This window comes from Gavialis gangeticus, unplaced genomic scaffold, assembly GCF_001723915.1.
Source record: "Gavialis gangeticus isolate Ggan-Ray unplaced genomic scaffold, GavGan_comp1, whole genome shotgun sequence".
Taxonomy (NCBI): domain Eukaryota; kingdom Metazoa; phylum Chordata; order Crocodylia; family Gavialidae; genus Gavialis; species Gavialis gangeticus.
The window spans coordinates 33,776,909-33,789,177 of NW_017729031.1; the positions used below are offsets into that span (position 1 = coordinate 33,776,909).

The 12,269-nt window shown below is 44.6% G+C and overlaps 1 protein-coding gene across 9 annotated transcripts in view; it reads left to right on the plus strand.

Annotated features, from left to right (window-relative positions):
* CLASP1 (cytoplasmic linker associated protein 1) overlaps positions 1 to 12,269 on the plus strand; it is a 349,913-nt gene that overhangs the window by 271,852 nt on the left and 65,792 nt on the right. For 7 of the 9 annotated variants that reach the window (XM_019522593.1, XM_019522595.1, XM_019522594.1 and 4 more), the window contains 6 exons: positions 2,648 to 2,671; positions 3,672 to 3,916; positions 7,783 to 7,846; positions 9,517 to 9,519; positions 9,759 to 9,922; positions 11,668 to 11,746. In XM_019522593.1, coding sequence (XP_019378138.1) covers positions 2,648 to 2,671; positions 3,672 to 3,916; positions 7,783 to 7,846; positions 9,517 to 9,519; positions 9,759 to 9,922; positions 11,668 to 11,746 — 579 coding nt within the window. The remainder of the gene's footprint in view (positions 1 to 2,647; positions 2,672 to 3,671; positions 3,917 to 7,782; positions 7,847 to 9,516; positions 9,520 to 9,758; positions 9,923 to 11,667; positions 11,747 to 12,269) is intronic. The other 2 variants (XM_019522600.1, XM_019522601.1) reach the window with 1 other exon arrangement.

Here is a 12,269-nt window from a genome sequence, read left to right on the forward strand (position 1 = left end):
TTTCCGACACCAGAAAGTGGCCTAACATTCCCAGTGCGTATGTTCCCCTCTTCTTGAATTGCTGCTGTTTGAATTGTGCTGGCGTCTGACACCGTGTGGATGTCTGAGAGCTGTCTTTCTGCCTTGGATGGGGTGTTCCCAATGCTACCTTTTTCTTAAGCAGTCGGGTCACCCTCGGTGGTTACTGTCAGATAAGCCAACTGCTTTGCCAGCAGCCAAAGAGGTGAATCATCCATTTTTCTTTTCAATTTTCCTTTCAGCAAGGGTGTTCTGGGTGGGGGTGGGCACCTTTTCAGGGAACTGAGAGTGCTCGACATGAGGAAGTCTTGGGTGCTAACCTGGATGTTTGGGGCAAAAGGTGCAGTCAGTCCTGTGTGACTTAGTCGATCTCTAGTCAGACACGAGTGTCTCTGTTTCCCAGTCAAACTGCAACGTGCTGGCTTGCTGTGTCCCTAGGAACAAAGGCAATTTGTTTGGTGTTTTATGCACCCTTCCCTCCATGATTTCCCTGATCCCTCCGTGAGTTATTTCCGTTTCCAAGCATTAGCAGAATACACTGGCATCTTGGAACAACTGAAGTGCTCAAAACTTTCCATGTTATGAATGATGTCCCCATCAGGAGAATTAATTGGGGACACCCTTCCCCAAATGCATGTGGCAGACCTAAGGTATTGGGGACGCCCTTCCCCAAATGCCCTTGGCAGACCCCGTTCTTTCCCGCTCAGTTGTCCATACCTTCTTTCCTTCTGTTTTTGAGCACGTAACTCCATTTCAGTGACATCTCTCCAAGACTACCAGCAACCTCTCCCAGATGAGGGTTGGGAACTGCCTAGCTGAAGGACAACCCCCCTTGTTCTAAACCAGTTTTAAGAAGTACAGATTCAACATGGTATAAAAAGAAAACATTAAGAACAGCCTATGCTGTTACATTTAATTGGACCAAATCATTCTGTTGAGTGACCAGATAGAGCAGGTATTTTGTGGGCCAACTTCTGGTCTCAGTCAAATGACTTGTAACATCACTGCTGTTGATGGAGTTGCTCTTATTTTTACATCTGCATCACTGAGATGGGAATCTGTCCACGAGGACTGTGCCCAGACTTACTTGTTCGAACAATTTCATGACAGTGTCTCAGGCTTGAGATCTGTTCGAATACGGCTCAGAGTTTGAAACAGAGATAGTGGGCTCCCTTTAAATGTTGGCCAGTTAACCAGCTAATATTCCTTTATAATGTAAGCATTGTCCACAAAGAATATGGGGCAGTACAGTCTAAGGCAGCAGTTCCCAAACTGTGCTATGGGTCCCACCCGTGGCACGCGGACAAGCTGTTAGCGATACTCATTAACACAGTTATTGTAATTGCTCACTGTGACAAACATTTGCTGGTGGTACTTAAGGTTGTATCATTTTAAATTGTGGTGCGCAATGTCAGGGTTTGGGAACTGCTGATCTAAGGAATACCGTATATATTGTGGTAACATCCTGAAAGGGAGTCCTAGAAACTTTTAGGGCCAGTTCTCCATATCTTCTTTCCCTCTTATTGGTTTCAGTCTTTTTAGGCTTAAAAAGCTTCAGTGTAATGTTCTGGTTCTGCAAGCCATTGCTCTAAAATGTAGTGTCATATCTGAGTTGTTGCATCTGCAAGAGATGCGGGTCCATCCTGTAGACCCCCTCCTCGCCGGCCTCATCTCTGCTCTTCTCTGCGGGCCTCCATCTCCCACCACAGACTTGACAAAGACAGTTCAGTCTTTGCGCTGGGCAAGGAGTATGGTGCCAGCTTTTCTCCAGCAGCCTTGTATACAGAAAGAGCATTCTTCGCCTCCTTGCAGGCAAGGAGAGGAATTTCTCTAAAGATGGCTTTGGCCCAAAACTCATATTTGAGCAATAATGCCACAGGTCAAATTCTGACCTCTGATACATGTGTACAGCTCCTGCTGATTCCTGCGCTCATGTGCGAGAGCAGGAACTGGCCCCGAGACTCGCACTGCCTGTCCAAAGGCCCGTACTTGGAATCAGTACACAGCACAAGCTTATTTATCTGAACGCTTCAAGGAACATCAAGGACTTTTGAGTAAATGGGGTGTTAAATGCAAGAGGGGCCAGCCAGCTGGCTTCAAAGATGCAGAGCTTTAAGAAACGGTGGGGGGGAGAGGGGGGGAGATGTTTCCGAGACAAAAAAAAATAAATGCTCTTGGTTAGTTGGAGTTGGTTAAGCGAGGCAGTACTGTGTAGAGTTGCTTCTTGGCATTAGCAGCTCCATCCATGACTCCATAATCAGGTGCTGCCTCTAGCGGACAAATGAGCAGTCAAAAATCGGGTCTGTGGTAAAGCAGCTTCTGAAGAGGTAAAACAAAGTGATGGTATAGGCAGCTCTGCCAATGTAAACCAGTAAGGAAGGGGCGATTCCAGTCACAAGCACTCGAATGGGAGCCTTGTCTGTGCCAGGTGAATGGGACGAGATATAAAGCCAGGCCTTTTTATACCCACTTTTATTTTGTTTTGCATAAACTGTTTTTTGTGTTGTTTTTTTTTTAATTTGCTAAGACACATTTGCTGTACGTTTTTGTTGCAAGAACGATCCCTACATAAGCTTCTGACATAATTCTCTATGCTTTTTCCCACCCTTCAATATTTTCCTGCCTACAGCTGTTAGGAGACTCCAGGAGCAAGGTACTAGTGCTTTCTTGACTTTTTATTTCTACTTTCCAAACTTTTTTTTTCCTGTTGCAACCCTCCTCCCCCTTCCCCATTGCTGCTAATTTATTACTGCCCAATTGTGGAGTGCTAATCTAGGCCAAGCATTTGTTGGCTTTACAAGTATAAGGACTGCAGAATTGGGCTCTCAGAAAGGAATTGTGTAGTAATCACCTAAGAATACAGGCGACATTTTTCTCTTACATTTTTTGTCAATTCTTTTCTGTTAAGGGTTGTTTAAGTGTTTCTGCCATGGAATTATATTTGATTCATTATTATAATTATCCTGATCGTTCTTCAGGGCGCCTCATTCCCTTAGGTGCCTTTGAAAATCAGTTTCAGTTGGGATTTTCAAAGGTGCCTAAGGGAGTGAGGTGCCTTGAAGCCATTAAAACGCATAGTTTTGTGATGCTTGACCCTCAGGGGCTCTGTCAAAAAATCCCCAGCCCAAAATAAAAGACTCATTGTGATCTCTTGTAGATCATTGACAACCTGGAGTAATACCACTGACTATAGTGAAGTTCGTTGCTCTGGATTGATACCCCTGTGCACCCTCGCCTGTCCTACATTATTGCACAGAAGTGATTATTTGCAGATTCCTCTTTGTGCCTGATTAAATTTTCCTGAAGTAAAAGCTATATTGTCGATTGACTCTGTAACCAGAGAGACATCCATTACTTTCAATAAAAACAGCATGCGATGACATCCACTTGTAGCTGGCATTTCAGTCGAGTTAATTCATTTGCCTTGTTGAAGCATCAGCTTGCTCCTCTCAGTTTGAATATGCCCACCGAAAGCAGCAGGACTCTTCTTGCAAAGGCAAGGAAGGTAAACTGGCCAGTGCTCAGTGAAACACCGTTGTGCTGCTGTAACAGCTGCCAGCCTCCTTCGCTTGCAATATAGACAGAGCATCTTTGGCTTGGATGTAATGGCGTACCCTTTATTAAGTGTGCAGGTTTTTCCCCTCCACTTCCAGAAAAAGCCAGTGAGAAGAAGATACGAGCCGTACGGGATGTATTCCGATGATGATGCTAACAGCGACGCATCCAGCGCTTGCTCCGAGCGCTCCTACGGCTCCAGAAATGGAGGCATTCCCCACTACCTGCGGCAAACGGAGGATGTGGCTGAGGTCCTGAACCACTGTGCTAGTTCCAACTGGTCGGAGAGAAAGGAGGGTCTCATCGGTCTCCAGAACTTATTGAAGAGCCAGAGGACGCTGAGGTGATGTTTGTAGCTTGGCAGTGGCAGTCTTTCGTGGGACATGGCTATGTTGCTCACAAAATGTGCTTGCCAAAAACCTAGCACAGCCAAAGTGCGCTCTGATTCAGTCGCGCAGCTCCTTCTTTTGGGGCTTATCTGGGGACGTCTGTTAGGTACGCTCTGTTCAAAAGCAACTGATCCACTGATGGTGCAAGTGCTGGGAAACAAGTGTTTACTTGCGGTTTTCTTGCAGAATTTGCTGCTTTGGAGAGGACGTGTGAATACTTAATTTTTTAATCAGTTCAGAGTAACGCAACTTTTCTGTGAAGCCAGTGCTCATCATATTTATTCTATATACTATAAAACTGTTAAACATGGGGTCAAGGACTGCCCTGAACTTATGCATATGCACGCGCACACACATACACTATTCACTATGTTTGGTATCATTTTTGTGACCCCTTGTGAACACTGCATTAAAAGTCATACATGAGCTTCGTATAGACAAGGCAACTTATAGTGGGGAAGAAGGAAGTGTTTTAAGATCCTGAAGTGTATAGGCAGACTCTGAAACTCCATTGATGGTGCAAGTGCCGGGAAACAAGTGTTTACTTGCGGCTTTCTTGCAGGATTGGTGCTTCGGAGAGGACATGTTAATACTTAATTTTTTAATCAGTTCAAAATAATGCAAACAAACATTATAAAAGGCAATGAAATTTAGGTTGGAGATCAGGGATAGGCTAGCTAGAAAGGTTGTAGACTCTCCATCCCTGGAAATTTTCAAGAGCAGGTTAAACTTGGCTGGGATGGTGTAGTCGGGAATGAGCAGGGGGCTGGACTCGATGAACTCGTGAGTTCCTTTCCAGGCCTTCTGATCCTATAAGCAGGTTTAGAAATGGCTGTTGTCGGATCAACAGTCCCGTCATTAACGGGAACAGCCTGCCATCGGAGGTGGTTGAAGCACCTACATTGAACACCTTCAAGAGCAAATTGGATGCTTATCTTGCTGGGATCCTATGACCCCAGCTGACTTCCTGCCCTTTGGGGCAGGGGGCTGGACTCGATGATCTTCCGAGGTCCCTTCCAGCCCTAATGTCTATGAAATCTATGAAATTAAGGCTGCCCCCATTTTCCATTCTAAAGGACTTTTCCAGTAGTTATAACTTTTTGATTATTCTCACTGGCTGTCTGAGCAAAAGCCTGCTGGAGAACAAAGCTTTGTTGAGAGAGTGGTGAGGGGAGAAGAAATAGTCCTGCCATTATAAAAAGCTTTTTCCACCCATGTGTTTGAACAGCTGTAGTGTCTCAGTGGGAGGTGCTAGAAACTTGCCATGTGGCAGTGACATTCTTCCTGGGTCACAGATGTGTCTCTGTGTGGTCTGATGGAAATCCTTTTATTTATTTATTTTTTCATTTGACCTATTCAAAAGGCATTTAAAATTAACTTCCCACATGCACACTGGTTTTTGTTACCCAATGATTTTCTACTAATGACCTGGCAGGGGTCCATTGGCACCACACATGCGGGCACAGGAAGCTGTGCCCACATTTGGGTTATGGTGTGTAGGTGTGTGGGAATATGATAGGAAAGGGGGGTGGTGTGATGTCAACCGGGGGGGGGAGATTTGGGAACACCGCGTGGTGGAGGCTGCAGAATAATGTCCCAGTGGTAGAAAGGCTTTGTTTCCTAGTCCTGGTATCTCAAATGGCCCTCCTAGCCCCGAGCCCCCAATCTGGACACATTGCCTTGGCTCTGATCCTGGATGCATTATAAACCAGTCCCAGGTTTATGGTAAACCATCTTCATTTTAAATCCATCCACTGCATTAAAAAAAAATGTTGATATTGTTCCTGCAATTTATATCTCTTCTGGTTTGTAATAACCTCCCCCAGCTTACTACGGTGATCTTGTGATGCCCTTACAGCAGTGCCTTCTGGAGTAGTTCAACCCAAGTGTCCCCATAGTATCACTAGGAGAGCATCAGGTCCTTATAGTCCAAGGTGCAAGTAGTAGAAGAGAAAATTTTCCTATTAGACACAGCGTGATTGGCTGCAGCATCATCTTGTTATATAACTGAAGTTTAATGAAGAAGTGGCTGGTTTTACTTCTCTGAGCTTGGGTTTGATTCCTCTGGGCTGAAGAGGGCCTGATCCTGCATTAACCAGCCAAGGCTCTGGAAAGGTTGCAGGATCCAAAGCACTACAAATGGTCCATTATACTTTCCCCTTCTCGCTTTTTAAGGCTTCTTATAAACTGGCCCTGGCAAGATCACTTAGATATAGCCAGGGCCAGCGAGTCCCTTGAGAAAATGTAGTTCAACTGCTTGAGGTTGGCACCACTGTTGTTATCGTAGGTTAGAGTGCATTGAAAGCAAGAACACGCACAATAGCCGCATTCATGTGTCCCTTGTTGGGAAATAAATTCCGTCAGGGAAATAACGAGGTGTTTATTCAGAAGGAGCAGCGATCTGCATCAGGTCAGGGGAGAGTTGCCGAGCTGTCGCGTGGAGCCAGCGCAGTCTCCGCACTGAATTAGGCTGACAGCAGGCTTTGGCAGCATTGCAAAGCCTTATTTTTCTCTACATCTATTTGCTTCTCAGGAGACTGCTGCCTTTGTCTTATACTCTTTTAAAATCCGTCTCTGTCTTCCATGCTTAGAATAGTTATGTGAGAGACGTTTTCCCCCATTAAGTTCCCTCTGCAAATGCGTCTCAGTGTTTGACTACTCATGTACCCTTGCCTGTCCTGCGAGGCTTGGTTTAAGCTGTGGATGGAAGTCAGTGGAGACAAGAAGTCCATATTCAGACCTGCACAGGCGGTCTCTGAAGAATCCAGGTGTATTTGCCCGTGTGCCCTGGTTTCAGAGGACAGTGTGATATGGTCAGAAATAACTGCTAGCAATCAGCTCGTGCCAGAGCGTTATCCTGCTGCCCTTAGTTTGTTTCCACTTGGGTCTTAATAAGCCAAAACTCTCGTGGTCTTCATTGGCAGTCTTGCCACAATGAACAAAAAAAAGAGAGTAAAGACCTTAGGATCTGGCCCCATGGTCTCTAACGCCTTTGAGAGAGGAGTTTTGCCACTAAACCATTGTTGCAGATGGCTCTGGATTCAAGTAGCTATCAAAAGCAGGGACCCATGATTCTGTCTGCAGAAAATACCGCTTGCTTTTTTCTCTCGGTTTCTTAAGCACCCAATAATCTTCTGCCATCTGAACTTCGCATTTATGTCTCATCCCCGTTGATTAATTATAGCTTATGCAGTCTTTGCAGCGAACTGCTCCCGTTGCACACCTCCCTCTTTCCTGCCTGTGGAGCGAGCCAGATTCCCGCATCCAAATCCATCGTTACACTATAAATCTGGACAGGTTTCATTGGAACTGCTCAGGGTTCACAGACGAACTCCGATCAGGACCTGACCCAAACAGAGCAGACGCACTCTTCCTCCGTAGAAAATGTTACTTCCCCAAAAAGAGAGATGAGGGAATCTGTACATGGCAGAAAAGGAAAGGACCTTTCCCAAAAACTTGGTACAAATACCTGCGTCTTATTTTGAAAATGCGATAAGCTATCAGCACCTCCCATGTGCTACGAGAGTCCACACAGGGAATTAGCGCAGAGTAGCTTGTGGCTTTTAAATTCGCACCCTCGCAGACTGCCTGCTAGCTTCCCTGTACAGGCAACCCAGAAAGCATCAGCCCCACTCGCACCAGTTTAACCAAATTGCTTTTAAATGACACCCTTAGTGGGATCAGCACAGCTTTTTATGTAAGCGAGCCCTACTTTAAAAGGCTAGCTCTCAGTCGCTTCCCACCATCGCCAACAGCCGTAACCTACTCTGCTGTGAATAAGAGGTTTATCTTTAATATAATGCTCTCTTTTGTGTTTTAGCCGAGTCGAGTTAAAAAGGCTGTGTGAGATCTTTACTCGCATGTTTGCGGATCCTCATAGCAAGGTAAGATCCCAGCTGCGTTTTTGGGTCATTCTGTTCTGTTGCACTGCGTACAGAGTTGCATTGCCATGGTGGTTTATAGTTTCCCCTGTCCTTTAATGGGTGTCACCGGAGCAGATTCATGATGCGTCATAGATGCTCCATTAATTCAAGTAATAGGGGTATGTCTGGGGGTGGATTTGACCCTGCCTGCTGGAAGGAGTTGGCAGCCCCATGCCTCTCAAGGCACTGATTACCTTGCAGGAACCAGCTCTCTTGTTGTAGGTGGTTTTTTTAATCTCCCCTCCCAGTTTGAAGTTCTGAGTGATACGCAACAGAGCAAGCTTCACAAACCCCCAAATAGCCATGGCTTTGTTACAGTATTAATAAGAACTTGTGCATGTTACATAAGGATACAAAAACTTTTTGGGGAGTGCGGGGGACAGGTTTGGATGTGATTTTAACTTCAAAGAAACATGCAACACAACCTTGTACTGTCATCCTTCCAAGCCAAAATCCCAGGCCATCCTTTGGAGAGCCACAGATCCCTCCTGTTCTGTATGGACAAGAGGTTTTGAGTGCCACCTTGGCCTCATTTCCCCAGACCGTGCAACACATTCTCAGTGCAAACAGGGCCAAGAGGATGTTGGAGCAAAGGGCATCCTCTTTTTTTAAGTGTAATGGAGCTCCCACTAGCTGTGAGAAGTCTTGGCCCGAAAGGTAGGCATTTGCAATGATCTGTGTCACTGATGAGAACATCCCCTATTATATTAGACAGGGTTTTTAAAACATGGATCCAGGTCCTCTGCAAACCAATTCTAACTGATGGGTGTCAGGTAGACATGTTGTGTGTGGGCAGGTTATTCCATAATTGCCTACTGCCGACCTCTGACGCATCTGATTGTGGCCACTCTCAGAGACAGGAGACTGGACCAGATGGACCCAGGGTCTGATCTGCTGTGGCAGGCCCCATGTAAGGTCTCTTTGTTTTGGTTCTTTAAGATTTTGTCTTACGTGGCATTGAAAGGGCCAAGCGTGGCTATCTGTTTACAAAAAATATTTGCAGCTTGGGACTAGTCTAATTGATGCTGGATCAAACTCTGCACTCTGTTGCACTGGGGTCAGTCCAGGCAAGTGTCGCTGGCTTTCTAGCCATTGGCCTTCATTACATTTTGAGACAAAATTAGCTTCAATGGGATGACCCCTGATTTACTAGTGCAACTGAGATCAGAATTCGGCTCTTGGTTTCTAACTTCTGGCTCCCTTCTGCAAGCCATCCCTGCCTGTACTGGAGCGTTGGGGAGGATTTGTGGCACCAGCCTGGGGTACGAGAACAAGCTGGGTTGAGGGAGCAAGAGAATAGATTATAAAACAACTTTAATTGCAAAAAAGGGGGGACAATTATATATCCAGAAAAATGAATCCCGCTCTCCTTACTTGGTGTGGGCATGGCTGTTAGCTAAAGTCACTGCTTTCATGAGCAAGGGGACTGGATTTGGACCTAGATTTGTAATGTTTATATAACTGTGGTTTAAAACGTGAGCAGTTTAGTAAAAGATGTTATCAACCTTTTATGAATGCTTCTTTTATCCACTGAAAAAACTGCACCAGAGCAGTCAGCATTGGTTCCCTCCGTGTACTAACGACTGGTTTGTTTTGTTGCATGGCCTGCTTTGCGGTGGAATTCACAACAGAGAGTAAGTGTCTTCTCCCCTTCTCCTTCCCTCCGTTTAACGCGACATTTCAACACAACACATCCTGGATGTGTGCTGCCCATGATCCCCAGTTGCTAACACGTTCACTAAAACATCCATATATAAACTGACTATAACCAAATCCTTGTAAAGCACAGATTTCTAAAGACTTCCTCTCTTGATATTTCTACTAAGAATATCACTTTCCTCTTTTTTGGTGTTCAATTTGCATTTATCTGTAGGTTTTCAGCATGTTTCTAGAAACCCTGGTTGACTTCATCATCATCCATAAGGATGACCTGCAAGACTGGCTCTTTGTTCTCCTGACGCAGCTGCTCAAGAAGATGGGGGCAGATTTGCTGGGATCTGTGCAGGCAAAGGTGCAGAAAGCTCTGGATGTGACGAGGTACAGTAACTAGCAGATGTCCTGTAATCAGGGTTTGCAGAAAGACCTGTGCTGTACTTGATGAGCTGGCTTTGTCCTCAATATCCAGCTACAGAGATGGGCCAGATTCTTCCATGAATGCACCCATTTTATGTTCATTAACTGCTTTTGACATTGATGGCGTTGTCTGATTTACACTGTTGTAAATGAGCTGAATTGCACCGCTCCTCCCTCAAATTTAAAACCCCAACCCAGATGTAAGTACCTTTTCTTAACGCTTTAGGGCAGTGATTCTTGACCAAGGTGCTGTGACACTCTGGGGCGCTTTACGATCCTTTGAATACGCGGGTTCTGTGGGCTCGTTGTAGTCCTTTATACAGAACCATTGAGCTTTAATCCATATTATTGGTAAATTCTCTAAGAGTTTTCATGGGTCTTTGTACTTTTCTAATGGACGTCCTGGGGGCCGCTTTGTCTCCATTAGTCGGACAGGCAGAATGCTGATCTGGGCCTGTTCAGTGAGCTGTGGGCTCTAGTTCGTACTAATTATTCATAATGATCCATGTAGAGTAGAGATGAGCTTTCCGGTTTAATGCCGTGGATCTGTCTGGCACAGGAGCATGCCACGTAATGTTAGCACTGTTAGGTGTGCAGACATAATTCATAAATTAAACCCAGCAATTTCGAAGAGGAATCCACAGTGTTAAAACCATGTAGCCCTGTTGTGGTCATCTTGAGTTTGCAACAGAAGAATTGATCTAGTATTTTTCTGCAGTCAAACCCCCAAAGAGTTGGCACTTTCCAAAGACTGCCTTCGTCCAAAGGAGGTTGGGAAGCATTGCTTTAGAGGCTACAATTAAAATTTTGAAATGCTAGCTACTCTCTGACTCTGTGTGGTGTGCATTTTCACTGTCCTTTTCTTAGCTTGGATGATACTGCTGTGTTCAGGAAATTGGTGGTGGTGTGACCCAGAGTGCTCAGTACTTGCGAACATGTCCATACAGCAAGTCAGCATCAAAGTGACTCCGAAAACAAAGAAGTTTAAAGTGTTGGCTTCCCCCCACCAGATTTGGGGTTTTTAATTATTTTTTGCCATCCTTCCTGGCTAAGATCAGCAGTAGGGGAAAAACTGTGTGAGCAGCAATGCCATTAAACTCTTGAGCTCCAGAGCTGTGCCACTCACTGGCTTTCAAGCCCTCAGGAAGCCCTGAGGTGCAGATCGGCCCATGAGGCCAACCGCACGTCATGTTTTCCCTCTGAGGACATCTGGTGCACAGCATCTTTACACTGCGATGTGACCGCATGTCTTTTATATGGGATTGAAGAGGCCGTTTGGTGAGAGATGGAGGAAAGAAAAAAAAAGGGGAGGAATCAATTTGAGGTGCTGCTTTGAAAGATTAGCTGTGATCTTGTATAGATCAGAAAACAAACGAGCAGCATGGAGTGAGGAAAAGAAGGAGATGTGTAACAAAAGCAAGAAGCACGTACCTTGGGCAGACTGAGTGGCATTGTGTGACAACTGATTTGAAAATATTTTTTCCAGTACTAATTGTATAGTTTATTCAATACATCCTTTTTGTGTGGTGTTTAACCTATTTGATTGCTGGTCAAATGCACCTGAAGTTCACAAAACAATGTTTTAATATTTAAAAGGTACTTTTGGGACATTTTCAGTTATGTTTTTCTGTAAGTTGAAGTGCATGACATTATATTAGTCTCCTCAGGAATGGAAATCACTCTTATTTCTTTTCCTCCCCTCTGAACAGGGATTCTTTTCCTTTTGATCAGCAGTTTAACATTCTGATGCGATTTATTGTAGATCAGACCCAAACACCAAACCTCAAGGTCAGTAACTACAGGTTTTGCATTAAGATGTAAGTACAAGTCTTGGAATCTGTTTTAATACACTTTAGCATATTTGAATATTTAATATTTACAGGAACAATGACTAATAGTAGGCACAGATATGATATCATACTGTAGTGTAAGAGTGGTGTTGTAGCTGTAACAGTCCAGAAATTATGCAGAAGACAAAGATTTCTTAGGGTGACATCTTTTATTAGACCAGATCTGCGGTTGGGATAAAGATAGACAAGCTTTTGAATGCAAGATATCACCCTAAGAAATCCTTGCCTTTCTTATAATATTGTATAAGAAATGACCGTTATCATTTTTCACTGTCCTTGAAACACCTTCATTAATAGGAGGCAACATTTACCAATAAGCCCAAGTAACTCAGGAGCTTAAATTTCATTTTGCCCAGTGACTTTTGTTAATACTTGGAACCAGATTTCTAAGGTCAGGTAAGTGATGAAAACCTTTGACCTGGGATTTTCAAAAATGCCTCGAATTTAATGGTGGGAGGCAC